General features: G+C 40.2%; 3 protein-coding genes across 3 annotated transcripts; all 3 read right to left on the bottom strand.

Annotated features, from left to right (window-relative positions):
- Nucleotides 1-413: 413 nt before the first annotated feature.
- On the bottom strand, nucleotides 414-2,476 carry LOC146380489 (B-type lectin plumieribetin-like). The gene is made up of 3 exons (XM_084939600.1): nucleotides 1,147-2,476; nucleotides 951-1,044; nucleotides 414-852 (listed from the first exon to the last, which is right to left on the bottom strand). Exons 2-3 carry the CDS (start codon nucleotides 1,038-1,040, stop codon nucleotides 592-594), a joined length of 351 nt encoding a protein of 116 aa, XP_084795726.1. The 5' UTR covers nucleotides 1,041-1,044; nucleotides 1,147-2,476; the 3' UTR covers nucleotides 414-591.
- Nucleotides 2,477-4,297: 1,821 nt separating this feature from the next.
- Nucleotides 4,298-7,940, bottom strand: LOC146380488 (uncharacterized). Its single transcript, XM_084939599.1, has 4 exons — nucleotides 7,623-7,940; nucleotides 4,980-5,090; nucleotides 4,781-4,882; nucleotides 4,298-4,584 (listed from the first exon to the last, which is right to left on the bottom strand). The coding sequence occupies exons 1-4, from the start codon at nucleotides 7,920-7,922 to the stop codon at nucleotides 4,501-4,503; spliced, it is 597 nt and encodes a 198-aa protein (XP_084795725.1). The 5' UTR covers nucleotides 7,923-7,940; the 3' UTR covers nucleotides 4,298-4,500.
- A 3,801-nt stretch (nucleotides 7,941-11,741) lies between these two features.
- Nucleotides 11,742-16,668, bottom strand: LOC146380487 (uncharacterized). Its single transcript, XM_084939598.1, has 3 exons — nucleotides 16,213-16,668; nucleotides 14,256-14,420; nucleotides 11,742-13,971 (listed from the first exon to the last, which is right to left on the bottom strand). Exons 1-3 carry the CDS (start codon nucleotides 16,402-16,404, stop codon nucleotides 13,885-13,887), a joined length of 444 nt encoding a protein of 147 aa, XP_084795724.1. The 5' UTR covers nucleotides 16,405-16,668; the 3' UTR covers nucleotides 11,742-13,884.
- Between the last annotated feature and the right edge of the window lie 73 nt (nucleotides 16,669-16,741).

Genomic DNA, 16,741 nt, shown 5'->3' with positions numbered 1-16,741 from the left:
TGTTGATCAAATTGCTGTACATCTAAATAACATCCAACACAGGATGAAATTACAGAGTTTAAGAAAGGAAACATAAAATTAGGAAACCTGAGTAAAAACAGGGCAGATAATTGTCATTTACACAATAATGAATTGAGATGTTCTTTTATTAAAAACTGAGCCAAAAGAGAACATAAACTGAAGAAAAACGAACTGGCTCAAGGAAAAATATCCGTTGCTATCAGGGCTAGACCACATGAAGATACTTTCAGGGAAGAAGAAATAAAAATGAAATCGTGTGTAATGGTCAATGGAGGAATCTACAAAATCTGGGTTAGTTCTGATATCAGCAACACTTCCTACACTTTTGCAACAAAATTAATTCTTAAAAAAATCTGTTTAATGGCCAAAATATAAAAACGCAGAACAAGAGGTTGGTCAAATACCTGTCATTTTATTTATTTTTTGCCATTTGTTTACAATTCAGGTTGAAATTCAGAGTCTGATCAAAGCTAGCCAGAAAGAAAAATGAAAAGCTTGTTTATGCGCTGGTATATGTTGCTTTAATAGCATCGCTGAAGGTTTATGCCAAAGGATGATCACGCACAAGCATCACTTCATGCCTTTGGACTTTTCAGAGCACCATATTTCTTTGCACTCTCTGTTCACCACCAGTTTGCCGTCATCAGTCAGTTGAAGACGGCACATGTTGCAGTCAGGTCTGGAAGAGTTTGTGTGCCACTTAGGCGTGTCACACTTGCTGTATATGACCAGGTTGCAGTCAGCCTGCATGCACAGACGGACAGCATCTGATCCATAGGTGTCCGAAGCCCACAAAGGCTTCCAGCCATAGATGACAAAGTTACCATCATCCTGCAGCCATAAATCACACATTAGATAACTGTCAACACGCATGACTGGGAAACAAGGCTTTTATGAGCTTCTGAACTGAGAACATTTAAATTAGTCACCTGAAATATAGCTTTGTACTGCTTGTTGTTGGACACCAGGTAGTCTCCCCTGCGGAGCTCATCATTTTTGGACAAGAAGTTTCTGCTCATGATCCTAAAAGGAGAGAATATAGATGAGCTTGTATCCACAATATGCATTTAAAAGCACCAGTAATGTGTGAATCCATCAGTCAGTAGAGATGCGTAGAATACTTACAGTTTTTAATATTTCACACCAGCCAGTCTACAAGCAGAAGAGAAGGGAAGTGTTAAAATTGAAAGCACATCACTCCATCTTTATATCATTTTGACCGGGGGTGGAGCGACAGTCACTGACCTTTACAGTAAAGGGATTGCATTTCCTGAGAAGTGCTTTTTGGTTTTGTTTATTTTTTAAATATCTGATCGTATCTGGCATTTTTTCCTAACAGAATTGTGATCTGAATGCGCTGTGGTGCCAAACACATTTTGTTTTTCAAAAACAGAATCAGAATCAGAATACTTTCACTTTCCCAGGAGCAGAGGCAATGTCACCTGGCAGTACACCTCTGATAACACCACCATCCCAGGGAGGGGCAGAAGTGCCCAGTGGAGAGCGGTGACCGTGTCCCTCAGATGTGTTTATAAGGTCAGGCTTTTTTCTCGTTAAAATTCAGTGACAGGGACGAATTATCACACACATACCATCTTGGATTATCAGTAATAAATTACAGTTTTAACACTTGCAGATTTTTGTTGCACAAATATGACTACAGTTAATTAATCTTGTCATTTTAAAGTGGTGCTGCGGGTGGATGAGTACTACTGTTCAGCAGTTGGGCGATTGTGTGTGCATGTGTGTCTTTGTGTCTCTTTGTGTGTCATTAGTGGGTGGGTATGAATGAGTGGCTTGTGTGTCTGTGTGTGTCCTAGATCTGGGGTTTACTGAGCCTTGATCCCTTTGGGACATAGTCATGGAGGGAGGGGTTCCCTGAGGTGCGTGGCTGGACTTTCTGACACGGCCTGCTCCCTTGGTCCTTGGTGGTCTGAGGCAGCTTGGACTGTGTGGGTGGCTCTTGAGCTGAGAACAGGATCCTGTTATGGGACTCTTACCCTTTGGCCAAGGGCACCCCATCTGGGGCCTCCCTCCTCTTCCTGATGGGATGGATGTACAAATTTTGCCGAGACGTGTGGCCTCTTGGGGGCTGCGGATGGCCCAGATCTTCTGGACCTTTGTCTAATATTAAAATGTATTTGGTGATTTATAATATGTAAGTGTGACAAACCTGCATAAAAATACAAAATAATTGAAGAAAGAGGAGAATATTCTTTTACAGCACGTATTTGCAGGCAGAACGCACAGGCCTGCCTGCCTGTGCGTTCTGCCTGCCTGGATACCAGCTTTAATACTTGGTATCCAGTATTAAAGCTGAGGACTGAGTTTAGCTTTACCTGAGAGTCTGCATTTTGGATCCTTAATCCTGCCTGCCTCACACAGTACATGGCAGGTCCTGAGTATTTGTCAAATTTTTCTCATAATGTTCTCATATGCAGCCCTGTCTAATTCTAACCCTGTTATCCCATCATGACCCAGAAACACTTTCTGTAAGTCAGTTCATGGAAGCAAACTAGCCACCACTAATCGGAAACAGAAATTTAGTTGAGCAACTTTTTGGGTGTAGAAAGTTCAGAAAAAATGGATGTGAAAGCATGAGTGGTTAATTTAAAATAATCTAACAAAAAAATGCAAAATGAAGTTTGCTGATGGTTTGGTGTGTAATGGTGAAAATTCTAGTTTTCACATTGTCATACATTTAGATGTAGGTGTTTTGAATCTCATTCTGTGACACAGGTGTCAAACTCCAGGCCCCGAGGGTCGGTGTCCTGCAGGTTTTAGATGTGTCCCTAATCCAACACAGCTCATTTAAATGGTTGAATGACCTCCTCAACATGTCTTGAAGTTCTTCAGAAGCCTGGTAATGAACTAATCATTTGATTCAGGTGTGGTGACCCACGGACGGCGTCTGATCCTTCAGTGTCTGAAGTCCACAAAGGCTTCCAGCCATAGATGACAAAATTGCCATCACCCTGCAACCACAAAGAAATCACACATTAGATAACTGTCAGCACGCATGACTGGAAAACAAGGCTTTTATGAGATTCTGAACTGAGAAAATTTGAAGTAGTCACCTGAAATATAGCTTTGTACTGCTTGTTGTTGGACACCAGGTAGTCTCCCCTCCGGAGCTCATCATTTTTGGACAAGAAGTTCCTGCTCATGATCCTGCAACACACAACAAAGTCAGAATTTTATTTGTGCACATCAATGAAACCTGTTCTTCTTACATTAGTTTTTATCCAAAAAACTTGATAACAATTGCAAACTTCTGTTCATTTGCAGATATTTAACAGAATGCATTTATTTTAAAGTATACTTACAGGCTTGAATGTCTTTGACCAGTGAGAGTTCAGCAAATTCAGAGAGGTGATGTGTGAGAGGTAAAATTTACATTTTTATACACCACAGATGAGGGCGGTGACAAAAAGTGAAAAGGTGGCTGAGAAAGGGGCATTAAGCCCTCCTTTTTACGCTTTTGTTCGTCTGACATTTAAAATTTGACAGACTATACTTTAATTGTTCTGACCTTTCCATCTTGGCAAATCAGTCAACATCTTTGTATAGAAAAGTGTGATTATACAGCATGCAGCATTCAAGGTCATGCCTTCAGGGACTTTACTAAGTACCTCTTCAACAAATTTTCTCCTGTAAGGGCAAATCCTTTTCTAGGCAGCCCTGTGCTTTGAGTAATTTTAAGTAGTACTTTGAGTTAGCTACGTTAACAATTTCCATTTCTGTCTTCTCACTCTTTTCTCTTAAGACTATAACATTAAAAAATATATGTAATCTGTGCAGTTTAACGGAAAAAACCTGGCTGTCATTCTCACCTTTTTACATTTTTATTTTCCGGTTCTGTTCTGCTCAGTTGTTCAAGTAATACCAGGATATTAAAAGGTGAAGAAAAAAAAAAACAATCTTCAAGGTTTTCAAACAACTTTTAAAGCTTTTAGGATTCAACTTTGAGCCAAATGTAAAAATCATGTTAATTAAATGAAATAGTATTTAGGTTATTGTAGAATTAAATTTACTTGTACGTATTATTACAGTGACATCTGCAGTCTGAAACCAGCTTAACGTTGCTGTGTTCCTTAGAAGCCCTGCAGAAAAGTGGTTATTAGATGAGACAGTCTTTTTGTGGGTGGGCATGTTTCTATGATGAGGAATTTGGCCTGTAAAGAATCTGGATTTCTAACAAGTTTAAACAACACAGTAATGCATTGTTACATTTCCTGGGTAATGCAACGGTTGGGTAATTTATTACACACACAGCTGTTTGTCCTCTTTTTATTATATGTCACACATGGAATGCAATGAGTTCAAAAAGAAAAAAGCACTTCTTTCACACGTTTATCACAAATGAGTGAGTGAATGATAATAATCAAAGTGGAGTATGCATGCAACCAGTTAACTAATGGTTACTACAGATTTCTTTCCATATAGCTTTCTGGATATATTTGAGCTGCAATGGGAAATCTATGTTTTCACAGCCAAAAGTGTAGGAGCGCCACTGTGGTAGACCATTTTTTTGTAGTGATCCAACCTGGCTTTCTTCATCTCCTGAATCAAGAAAGAACACAAAAAGATGAATGTGTGAATATTATTCACACGTAGAAAACTACACAGAAAGCTAAAAAATGTCTAGAGTTTTAAAAGTAAAATAGAGAGCAGAAGAACATCAAAAGCAAAAACATAGAAAAGGACAACAATGTTTTTTTACAACCCAAAATGTGCTTCGGGACATGAGTAATATTACCTCTGTGAATCTCGGTTTCTGGATACAGTGAACGTATGGGTTGGGTTGGGCTTCTATCTGTTCTCCTGATGTTTTGTAGCAAACTGCACAATCCATCAGAGGCTGTGGAGCAATGACAACATGAAGAGCATAACAGTGGTGCTGATGCTTTGATAGACGGTAAAGTTAACACTCCTTTTTTAAAAACATATTTGCTCACTCGATCATTCCTGTAGGGGCATCTCTGAGGGTCAGTCTCAGTTGTTCCTTTCGGACACCTGGTGGGTTTCAGGTGGAAGTGGTGGTAGAAGTATCTCATATCAAATCCACCCTGAAAGAGAACATAGGATAATTTTATGGGGAGCTACAAACACGTTGTTTGATACTTTGAAACTATCCTGCAACCTCAACATTTAGATGAGAGCATGGATCCATCCTGTCTTGTATCAAAAGGACAACGCACTGTGTGGACTTTGCATATTCTCCCCATGTCTGCGTGGGTTCTCTCTGGGTACTCTTGCTTTCTCCCACTGTTTAAAGACATGCAGTTAGTGGGTTTGGGTGACTCTAAATTACCCAAGTGAATGTTGTTGGGTTGTTTTTGGGGGGGGTTTGTCTTTCATTGTTAGCCCTACATCAGGCTGGCGACCTTCCTCTTGCCCTATGCTAGCTCGGAAACCCCGCAACCCTGATAAGGATAAATGGAAGAGAATTGATGGATTGGAAAGGTCGAAAGCACGATGGTTAAGTGGAAACTGCATCTTGGACAGAAACAGCTGCATTATGCTGCTAGGACAACTTCAGCTCTTTCCAAGTATCCGCACACAGCATGCTAACATTGAGCTAGCCAGACAGGATGCTAACGTTAAGCTAGCCAAAAACCCAGAGTGATTTTAAAGCTGACTGAATGCCGACCCCAGCCCAGCAGCCAGACCCTGAACTTCAACAATAAACAAACCAATGAGCAGTCAGCTGCCTCTTTTTCTACCTGCTCATGTTTCTAAAGTTGATCGTTTTAAAGTCTCTGTGTGCTGTTTTTCATTTTTGCTTTGTGTTTTCAGCTTTGTGTTCGACTACACAGCAGGCAATTAATTTGCACAAATGTAATGTCTTTGATATACTGCCTAGTAATTATGGTGACTCTCAAAATAGAGCCATCCCATTGAGAATCAATAAGTGGTAACAATAATTCTAACAAAATTATTGATTCGATAACAAAATCCTTATCATCTTTCTCATCCCTAATGGCTGCTAAAGCCCATAAAATAAATGCAATAAACTGAATCTTTAATGTGTTAGTGTGGGAACAGCAGCCACAGAGAAAATGTTCCACAGAGAAATCTGTTAGAAATGTAGTTTCTTGATGTAATTCCAGTTCAGTGTGCACAGCCCACTAACAGGCTTTTCTTTGGTTGTTTGTGATGGTCAGACTTTAATCTGCAGGGGCTGTAGCCTCCACTTCGCTCCACCTCCTAAACTATGAGACAGTTTCTGGAAAGAGGACACATGTCAGGATGCCAGGAGGCAGAATAAAAGTCCAAATAAATCTTCATGCGCAGAGGTCATGCAGAACAAGGCAAACAATCAAGGACTAAATTCCAAAAACAGCAAACTGATAAACAAGTAAGCAGGCCAAAGGGAACATAAGGGAACCAAGGACTACGAGGAAGACGTGATGAGTGTTATTAACACAAGTGAAATGGAAAACTGGCATACTAAATAGTAGCATATGGGTAATTTAAAGCAACTAACAACACCTAACTACCGATTTTATTTTCTGTTTATTGCAGGTTATTATGCACAAGCTCATTTTCATCAAAGTTTGGAGAATAAAGAACATATTTGCCTGAAATAGCAGATAATCCACTGCAGCTGAGCCTCTTGGCTTGAAAGTACATCACCAGATAAATTGCACTTACGCTGGTGACAGCCAGAGCTTTATTATGAGTGTGTGGAGATATCCATCAAATCTCTCTCTGTTCTTCAGTATACGTGCAGGTACAGTACTCAGCTGAAGTAATCAGCAGATCTGAGATAAAACCAGCTGCAGTTCAGTTATCTGCCTCGCTCTCTCTCCCCACAGCACCCTGCATTTCACCATTCACACGTCCCCACATGTACATCCTGATGTGAAATCCTACAACTTTTTACCAGATATACATCTTTTTTGATTGAAAATAGTAAATGGGCTGTTTCTTATATTGTGCTTTTTTACTCTATTTGAGCACTCAGAGCACTCTATACAACAATACCTATTCAAAAAAGCATGTTTTTTTCTATGCCTCTTTCTAACATTGATATACATTCACACCACAATGAATCCTTTATAGGGCAACTCTGGGTTTCTGTATCTTGCACAAGGACACTTTGGTATGCAGACTGTGAAAGGCTCCAGTGTTTGAAAGTTTCACATTCAACACTTTCAGTTTTAGCTAAACCTCCTCTGTAAGGCCTTATATTTGAAAAAGAAAGGAGTGAAAGGAGTCTTTAATGTGCACATTCTCACAGAGACACACCTCATCCTGTTTTTTTCTCTGCTGAATACATTTTCCTCCCTGACATTTAACATCTTGCGTACAGATAGGAAAACAAGTATGAGCCAGAATTCCCCGGAGCAAGAGAGAGGAAAAGTGTGCCAAGTCAGTGTTAACTGAAAGCAGACTTTTGGTTTTTTTTCTCTTTTTAAGATTGCAATTCAATGTTTGTCTTTTAAATTTAAGCTGAAAATATCCTGCACACATTTAGGAGAGTGTTGTCTTTATCTCACCCCATCAGTGACGCTACATGTTTTCAAAGTGGGTGTCATTATGAAACAAAAAAATCCGAAGAGCTTGTAAAACAGCTAAAGCTAAAAGATGCTTACCTCAGTTTCTAACTTCCCCACAGTTTTTAAAAAGCGATAATGGTGTTGGACCCTAGCGTGGGTGCTGAGCTGTTGCATTGCCAGATCCACTCCTTTCTTGTAGATTTCAGGCAGACCATTGTAAGAATCCTGAGCTTCAGCAGAGTACAGCACAGCAACTGCACAAACCAAAAACAGCAAGCCAGCAGCCATTTTTCTCTGAGTCTGGGAGGAGAGCAGCTTTGAGAATAAAGACCCGAGTTCAAAACAAGTCCTATTATGGCTCTGGGAATCACAAGTGAAACTAAAAACATTGATCATCGACAGACCAGCAGCCGTACTCACTGTTTACTTAATATCCCACCCGCTTTCCTGTAACACTCAGGAGGTCATAGCTTAAAACTTTCCAACAGAAAACATGCTCAGTGCCAAAAGAGGACTTAGATTATTACAATTAAGCCATGGTTCACTGATTCAGATCCTGGAAACAAGCTAAGCATGTGGTGCCAAGCTTTTGGCACCAGGACAAATCTAAAGGTTAGCAGTGATTAGATGAAAAGTTTTATTTTCATTTCATTAGATGGCTCTTTGTTTTTACCAACAAAAAAATAAAACATTTATTTCTGCCAGCAGAACACAAAACAGGCCTTGTGGTGGCTTCAAAACATGATGATCCTTGTTGGACATTTGTGGCAAAAGAAATCAAAGGCTCAGTACTCCAAGGAAAAGTACTTAAAATTCTGCTTAAATCAAAAAAAAAAAAAAAAAAAGTGAATGCACAGGTATTACAGAAAACATTATTATTATATACATTATTTTTCTCCAGTAACCTCTTTGGGCCACAGTGGAAATCATGTGACAAGAAGTCCAACTGAGAGACCTTTCAAGGGTTGATGGACCAAAAAGGTTGGGAAACACTGGTTTAACAAGTTCACGGATTAAATATTCTCTGTGTTTTTAAAGTTTTTCTCAGTCGCTTTGGTGCTTTTCTCAGATCAGAATGAAAATTCTCAAAGCCATTAGTGCAACCTCCACAACATTTAGTCATTTGTGCACATCATAGTAGCAATTTCTCCTTCCTCTGAACAAATTGTAAATGCTTATGGACATGTATCAGTTGCTTTCATACAATTCTCTGCCGTCGACAACATTATCATTTGCTTATGTCATGTTAGTCAAAATGAACTATACTTTTAGATGCTGAATAGTCGTTCCCAATAAAACTAATAGTCTTCATTTCATTGCTTGAGTCATTGCATACAAAATTGGTGAATTAGATGTCAAGCAAATGTTATACCTTTTTTTTATTATTTTTTCCTGGAAATGTCCCCGAAATTGAACAATTTCTCTCAGGTGAACTTCAGCTTTCACTGACGAGGAGGTGTGTGAAGTATCAGTTGTAACCAATGATAAGCCACTTGTTCACAGTCACTCATCAATCAATCCCATGAACCCTCAATTGGCAAGCATATATGAACCGAGCAGGACATAGTGTGTACCATTTCTACGATTCTGTGACACAGAAATGGAAGGTCAGCATCGTGGAAGAGGGGTGAGGATGCGGTGGGGACAAAACAGGGGAAGAGGGAGAAGACGCCAAATACATAGGCCGATTCCTAATGAAATTAGGGCAACACTTGTTGACCATGTTGTCAATCATGGCCTTACAATGGATGAGGCTGGTGCAACCAAATGTTGGAAGAACCACTGTGAATTCAATCATTCAGGAACTGGCTGGGGTAGAAGTGTTTATTTACAGTGACGGCTAAGTACAAATAACCGGAAATAAGAAACAGGGAGCTACTAAAGCCTAGACTGGGAAAAACTAATAAACAAACCTGAAAACATAAGGACATAGGATGATACACAGAGATGACACGGAGAAAGCAGGGCAGAGAGACGCGGAGAAACACTGAATAACACAGACGAACCAACACAGGCAGGCACACACTATAAATACACTCAAGGTAATGTGGGAATGACACACCAGAGGGGAACACAGCTGAACCTAATTAGACAGGAAGTCAGCCACGCAGAAGGCAGTGGCGGCGTGGAAACAGTTTTGGAGGGCAACCAGGAGGTCGCCAGTTCACTAGTTTGTCATAAAGCCCTCTTGGAGGCCGGCTGCATGGAAGACGGCGACGACGTGGGCAGAACCAATCCAAAAGCCAGCTGTGTGGAAGGCAGCAGCGGCGGCCACACCATTCAGTTAGTAAATGCTAATGACAACAGAACGCCACCTGTCATCGTTAAACTGGCTAAAAGACTTGGACTCAGTGCCTCAGAGCCGATGGAGCAAGTTAAGTTTTGTGTTCCACAGCCATGCGTGTTTGAATCAGCTCACCATGATTTCTTGTCAGTATCCACGGAAACTGTTCATGTGACACCTCAAAAGACTCTTTTATCTGAGCCTGCATGTCTGCCTCCTGTTGCTGCGCCCAGGGCAGCTAGGGCTCGGCCTTCCTTTGCACCTGTACCAGTTCCTCGAGTGAAGGAGGCTGAGGTCCAGCAGTTTTTCCCATATTAATGAGGCTCAGGTGAACAACATCCACCACTACAACCTTTACTTCAGTCTTTAGCTCAGTCTCTTGCTTTGTTAACTGCTCTGTTACCTCCTCAGCCGTCTGTTTTGTCATTAGCTCAGTCTTCATTTCAGTTACCAGTTCAGCTATCTGCTCAGTAATGTTCCCTCTAAGCTGCGCACGTGCGCAATTGCGCACCTCATACTGCTGGCACAGTCTCTGCGCACAGAAAATCTGCATTGCATACAAAAAAAATCTAACCTGAATTGAAATTAAAACTTTAACAATTCTGTTTTGCAGTGTTCATAACTAGAACATGAAAATGTAAGTGACCGGCTGCTCCCGTATGGGATTAGAACGATGGCACTTTATCCCATAGTCCAGCCAGTAATGCGATTCACATTCGTATATACGCAGCTAATCAACGTCGTTGACAGGCTATGACAGCGTCCTTACATGCTAACACCGGTGTTTTAGCGAGCAAAGCGGCTGATGTGGAGTGAAGCCACGTTAATGACAAGGTGTATAACCATTGGAGATGTGAGCAGGACAAACGGAACAATTAACGGAAAAAGTGTGGACTTTATACCAGTTTTTAAATTGTGTTGATAGGCCACGTAAAACCAGAGTTATGATAAAAATATCTGCAATCTTTGTTTGTTTTTTCCTGAATACTATTGTTGTTTATATTTACTGCTGCAAGAAACGGTAAAAACTGCGTTTTATAAGGAAAACGCTCGAAAGCACTCTCCACCTGTGAGCAAAAACAAAACCAAAAAACCCCCCACGAAAAATGTCGAAAAATGTACCATGTCGACCAATCATAAAAATGATGCGGCAACATGGCATTTAGTTGTTTAGGAAGGGGGAAGTTTTAGGAGTGACGGTGGTGTTTTGAGATGTGAGAGATTTGAGACGTTTAGCGCAAATCTTGTGTAGTTAGTGTGTAGTGTAGTCAATAGTTTTGTTGTGTGTGTCAGAGCAATGAGGTGACTGCTGAATGTTACAGGTGTTACAGCAGTGATACATCTCCTGTTGTCAGGCCTGCAGGTATCAGGCTGATGTTCTCCTTTATCTCATAGTGGACAGAAATTAATTTTTGGAGTGGCACAAATAATTTGTGTGGCATCAGATTTGATGCAGAACAGCTGATTGTTCTGTAAATAGTTTGAAATGTTTATTTAAAAAAACGCATTGGCTGCATTTTTAGATAAACAGCTGCAAAAAACTTTGTTGTTTGCATAACTCAGTTACTTTTTTTAAGAAGTAACTATATAATTAATTGCCCAACATTGGTCATTATTTACTGTATTCTGCAGACAGAGAGTTATAGGACTCTCTCCCAGACCACAGACTCATACTCATAATACAAGTCAGAGCTTTATTTAAAAAAAGAAAGTTGTGTTTTCAAAATTGGAGTTCAAGTTGTTTTTACTTCTAATGGTGTTAACATACTACACAGGTCATGAACAAGATTTTTTTACATTTTCATTGTAAGTGGGCTAAAGCACTTAATTAAAAGTCTAACATAAATATAAATGCTGTAATTTGGTTATATTAATAAACCATGTAACTTGGATGGATGTGATGCTGGCGTGACCACAGTGCACACGTCTACTGTTGCTCACAGTGGTCCAAGAGACCGCTCAGGGAGTTTGTGTGTTCGCTCAGACACATGAAAGATTAGAGGGAACATTGCTGCTCAGTCACCTGCTCAGCACTCTGCGGCTCCCACGCCGCCGCCTGTTCCTGCTGGAGGCCCAGAAGAGCCCCTCCAGCAATCTTTCTCATTCGCTGGGGGTTCAGGAGAACCGCTCCAGACCAGTGCCACGTCAGCTGGAGGGCCCGAGGAGCCTGCCCAGCCTCATGCCACATCAGCTAGGGGTTCTGGAGCGCCTGTCCAGCCGTCCAAACCTCAATGACCCAAAGCAACACTGTAAAGAAGACAGGGCCAAAATTCCTCCACAATGATGTCAGAGGCTGATAAAGTCAAACCAAAGATGATTACTTCAAGTTTTTGCTGCTAAACCTCATTCAAGTAGCACTTAGTATTTGCAATTAAAGTAAAAGAATTGTTTTGTTTTGTTTTTCAGTTTTTGTCACAGCTGTGGTGGCAGAGTGGTGAACGAAGGGCTCAAATGCAGGCACTAGCTTTGATGTGAGTAAGCTTTATTTTCAAAGTGGTGAGAATACAGACTGAGCGAAGATGGGAAGAACAGAAACTAATATAAACCTAAACTGGCAAAAACTAAAGAAACAAACCTGAAACCATGAATCGCAGAAGAAAATTCAGAAAGATATGCAGGATAACATGCAGGGTGAAGCACAGGGTGAAAAACAGGATAACACGCAGAGGTAACACAGATGGACCAGTCACAAGCAGAGGAAAACACAGGGCTTAAATACACACGGGAGCAATCAGGGAATGGGAGACGGGGGGAATCAGAGCTGAAGAGACAAGGGCAAGGAAAACCAGACACAGCTACACACAGGAAAGGGACTGTCAAAGTAAAACAGGAAATATAACAGGTACACCCAGACAAGAGCTTAACACTAAGACATCAGACATGGGAACAGGGATCGAACACCGAGACGTGGGACCAGGACAGGCACAGAGACACAGAACAGAAGGAGCTCAAAACAGAAGCCAAACCCTAAGAACAAGAAAATCTTAAGAATTAACCCGAAACATAAGATAATAATAATTAAAACCAAAACCACTGAGTCCACAGACTCAGGACCATGACAGTTTTTTACCTTTTTTCAAAATATATTTTACTGTTCTGTTCTACCTAATTGCTGAAATAATGGCAGGATGTTAAAAAGTGAAAATAATAAAAATCTCAAAGTTTTTAAAACATTCAGGATTCAGCCATGAGCCAGATCAGCTTAGGTAAGTGAAATGGTAGCCTGACCTTGACCTGGGTTAGTATTTGAGTTATTATGGAATCTGATTTACTGGGATTTATTGTTATTACAGTATCTGCAGTCTTAATTAGTTAAACACCAAACCAGTGCAAACCAGGGCAGCTATCCATGACAAGGATTCTGGTCTCATCGTGGAAATCTGGCAGACACTAATGCATTGTTGGTCGCTGACCTAATGTTTTGAGTTTGCTCTGGACTTATTATTCATCTCTTTGGAATCAAGAGATTTTCATGTTCTAGTTATGAATTCGTCTTGAGTTTAGTATTTCCTAATACCTCTGAGTTTTGTTATTTCTATATCTAGCTGTTGGTTCCTGTTTGATTATGTTAGTCACCTCTTTGGGCCCAGTTTGTCTCTTCTCTGTCTGTTTGGTCTTTCCGTGCCCTGTGTCTTTTGTTTTCTTGTTTCCCTCTCAAGTCCTGGTCCCTGTGTTTATCACTTCCTGTTCCCTTGATCATCTCTCTGTGTTTCATTCTTTTGTGTCAGTCATGTCTCCATGTCTGTTCCCTGTATCACATTTTCACATCTTGCTCTAGGTCTCAGTCTGTGTCTTATGTCCTGTTTTATTTAGATAGTCACTCGTTCATGTTCAGATTAGCTTCCCCTGTCTCGTAAATAACACACACATCTGATTTTCTTTTCATTGTGTAGTAGAGAAAGCATACAATTATTATTATCTTCAACACATTTATCATTAGTAAGTAAATAGTAGCAATCAAAGTGACACTACAGTTGAGTATGCAAGCAACCACTTAACTAAGGTAACTTAGTAACTAAAGTATTTTCTTACAGCTAAAAAAAACATATTTGTGTTGCGATGAGGAATTTATTTTTAGTTGGCAGTCAAAGCCAAAAGTGTAGGAGCGCCACTGTGGTAGATCATGTTTCTGTAGTGACCCAACCTGGTTTTCTTCATCTCCTGAATCAAGAAAGAACACATAAACACATTTGGTTATTCACACAAAGGAAACTAAACAAAGAGATCCAACTTTATTCCAAACTGTCCCAATCTAACCATTTCATCGATGAAGCCATTTCACCAGGCTCAATGGTTTGGGGGCCATCAGAAGAGCAGTTTGAGACAAAAAGATTGACTTATTGCAACATTTGTTTGATAACAGGTCAAATATCTAGGAAATTAATGTAGGAGAAGAACATAAAATGTAAGACACTTTTTAAACATTTACATTTGAGTGATAATACCTCTGTGAGTCTCTGTCTCTGGATGCAATGAACGTATGGCTCAGGTTTGCCTTTTATCTGGTTTGCTATTGCTTTGTAGCAAATGACACAATCCATCAGAAGCTGTGGAGCAATGGTGGGTTTCAGGAGAAAGTGGTGGTAGATGTATTTCCCGTCAAATCCACTCTGAAAGAAAAGCAGCAAGTCAATGGATTTGGGCAGGTAGACATGGTCAAGCAAACCTGCTAAAGTTCAAATTGAGCATCAGAAAGAAGACAGGGGAATTAAGCGACACTGAACATGGCATGATTGTTGGTGCCAGACAGGCTGGTCTGACTATTTAAGAAACTACTCGTGTACTGGGATTTTGTGGTCGACGCACCACTGCAATACGGACCACAATCTCTGAGGAATGTTTCAAGCAACTTGTTGAATCTATGCCATGAAGTTTTAAAGCACATCTGAAGGCAAAAAGGAGTCCAACCCAGAGAATGGATGCATGCTTACATTAATGCTTAAATTAATGAAATGTTTTTATAAGGTAAACTGATTCAAATTCATGCAACCACAGAGAAAAAGTTCCACAAAGAAATCTGCCAGAAAAAAATTGTTACTCAACGTAACTCCAGGTCTATGCTCACAGCCCACTAACAGGCTACAGGGCTTTTCTTTGGTTGTTTGTGGTGGTCACACTTTAATCTGCAGGGGCTGTGGCCTCCATATGGCTCCACCTCCTAAAATATGAGACCGTTTCTGGAAAGAGGACCCAAGTGCAGGATGCCAGGAGGCAGAATAAAAGTCCAAATGAATCTTCATGTGAAGAGATCACGCAGAGGAAGACAAACAGTCAAGGGCGAAATTCCAAAATATATCACTGTGGTGAACTAAAAATAGAGAACAGTGATTTTGACCGGTGCACAGAGGCTGTGATGCTCATGGTCAGTGTCCGGCTACATCAAATGATTCAGAGACTAATTCATTTAATTCCACCTTAATAACAACTGAATACTGTCTATAGTATAAAGACAATATACAGTATACTACAGTAACAGTATTAAAGTAGGAAATGGCAGTCAGCCAAGATAGCTCATGAAGCTTATATCTTGTTGAACTCAGCTGTGTAAATCCACAAAGAGCAGCAGGTCAGCTGATCACAGTCTGTACACTAAAAAATTATTGTGAGTTGTGATGGTTTTCCTCACACTGAGCCCCTACAGCCAGTTTTAGGTTTCCCCCACTTGCTGAATCCCACTTTAACCCCTTATTGTACTCATTTTCCTGTTTAGATGTAGAGTCAAATTCACCCTCTACAATGTAGGCAACACAAAATAGATATTTACTTTCTTACTTTGAGTGCATTTTGGAGCCTGGACCTTTTGACTTTTACTTTAGTAAAGAAGTTGATTCAGTATTTAATCTTTTACTGGAGTATTTTTTCTGTATTTTTACTTGAGTAAAGAATATTTCTACTTTTGCCACCTTTGGCTATTCTTAACTTTAATGTCTAATTATGCAGGAAGAAATGTGAAATCCTGCAAGTTTTCACCAAATACGCATCAGTTTTGATTCTAATGAACAGCTGTGTGGAAACATCAGTCTGTTAAATAGTACTCCAATCTTTGCACCTGATTATCTAAACATAAACTGTCAACAGTTTCAGTTTTATCAAACCGTTTTCTGTACAGCTGCTATTTGGCAAAAAAAGGAGAGAGGAAGAGAGAGAGGAAAGTGCGTCAAATCGGTGTTACCTGAAACCAACATTTCAAGTGTTTTTCTCTCTCTTTAACATTAGGATTTAACATTTGTCTTTTAAATGTTAGCTGTTTCTGTTCTTATGCAGACCTTTAGGAGACTGTTGACACAGTCAGTAAGGTTATCACACCCCATCAGTGAGGCAGCTACAGGTTTCATTAGAAAATAAAAGAAAAAGGGGAAGAGTTGGTGAAAGAGCAAACATCCAAACCAAAAAGATGCTTACCTCAGTTTCTAACTTGTCCACACTTTTCAAAAACTGATAACGGTGTCGGATCTTAGAATGAGTGTTGAGCTCTTGCCGTACCAGATTGACTCCTTTTTTGTAGATTTCAGGCAGCCCATTGTAAGGCCGCCAAGCTTCAGCAGAATACAGCACAGCCGCAGCACAAACCAAAAACAGCAAGCCAGCAGCCATATTTCTCCAAATGCGTGAGAAGAGCAGGGAAAACCAAGCACCAAGTGCAAACCAAGTTCTATTATAGGAGATTAAAACACACTCAGTGGGGAATATCACAGAAGACCACGGTTGTCAAAAGAGAAGTTAGACTACATCCTAATGCATTATTACAATTAAGTCCTGGTTCACTAATCCAGATCCTGGAAACAAGCCCAACATGTGGTGACAAGCTTTTGGCACCAGGACAGAATATAAAGTTTAGTAGTAATTAGTGCAAATTTTTTTGTTTTGACTTCATTAGATGGCTCTTTGTTGTCACCTACACCAAAAAACAGTTGTATTTAGGCCAGGAAAG

This window comes from Perissodus microlepis, chromosome 9 (assembly GCF_051167445.1).
Source record: "Perissodus microlepis isolate ML-2025 ecotype Zambia chromosome 9, ASM5116744v1, whole genome shotgun sequence".
NCBI classification, from domain to species: Eukaryota; Metazoa; Chordata; class Actinopteri; order Cichliformes; family Cichlidae; genus Perissodus; species Perissodus microlepis.
Note: the sequence above shows the minus strand (reverse complement) of the source record. Positions and strands in the feature narration are given on the sequence as shown.

Bases quoted from the DNA above. Each gene is read 5' to 3' on its own strand.
- LOC146380489 (XM_084939600.1), bottom strand. From the start codon at position 1,040: ATGAGCAGAAACTTCTTGTCCAAAAATGATGAGCTCCGCAGGGGAGAC. The intron at 853-950 runs GTGACTAATTTA...TTATGGCTGCAG, and splicing joins AGTACAAAGCTATATTTCAG to GATGATGGTAACTTTGTCAT.
- LOC146380488 (XM_084939599.1), bottom strand. From the start codon at position 7,922: ATGATCAATGTTTTTAGTTTCACTTGTGATTCCCAGAGCCATAATAGG. The intron at 5,091-7,622 runs GTAAGCATCTTT...GTTCTCTTTCAG, and splicing joins TGGGGAAGTTAGAAACTGAG to GGTGGATTTGATATGAGATA. The intron at 4,585-4,780 runs GTAATATTACTC...TTCTTGATTCAG, and splicing joins AGAAACCGAGATTCACAGAG to GAGATGAAGAAAGCCAGGTT.
- LOC146380487 (XM_084939598.1), bottom strand. From the start codon at position 16,404: ATGGCTGCTGGCTTGCTGTTTTTGGTTTGTGCTGCGGCTGTGCTGTAT. The intron at 14,421-16,212 runs GTAAGCATCTTT...CTTTTCTTTCAG, and splicing joins TGGACAAGTTAGAAACTGAG to AGTGGATTTGACGGGAAATA. The intron at 13,972-14,255 runs GTATTATCACTC...TTCTTGATTCAG, and splicing joins AGAGACAGAGACTCACAGAG to GAGATGAAGAAAACCAGGTT.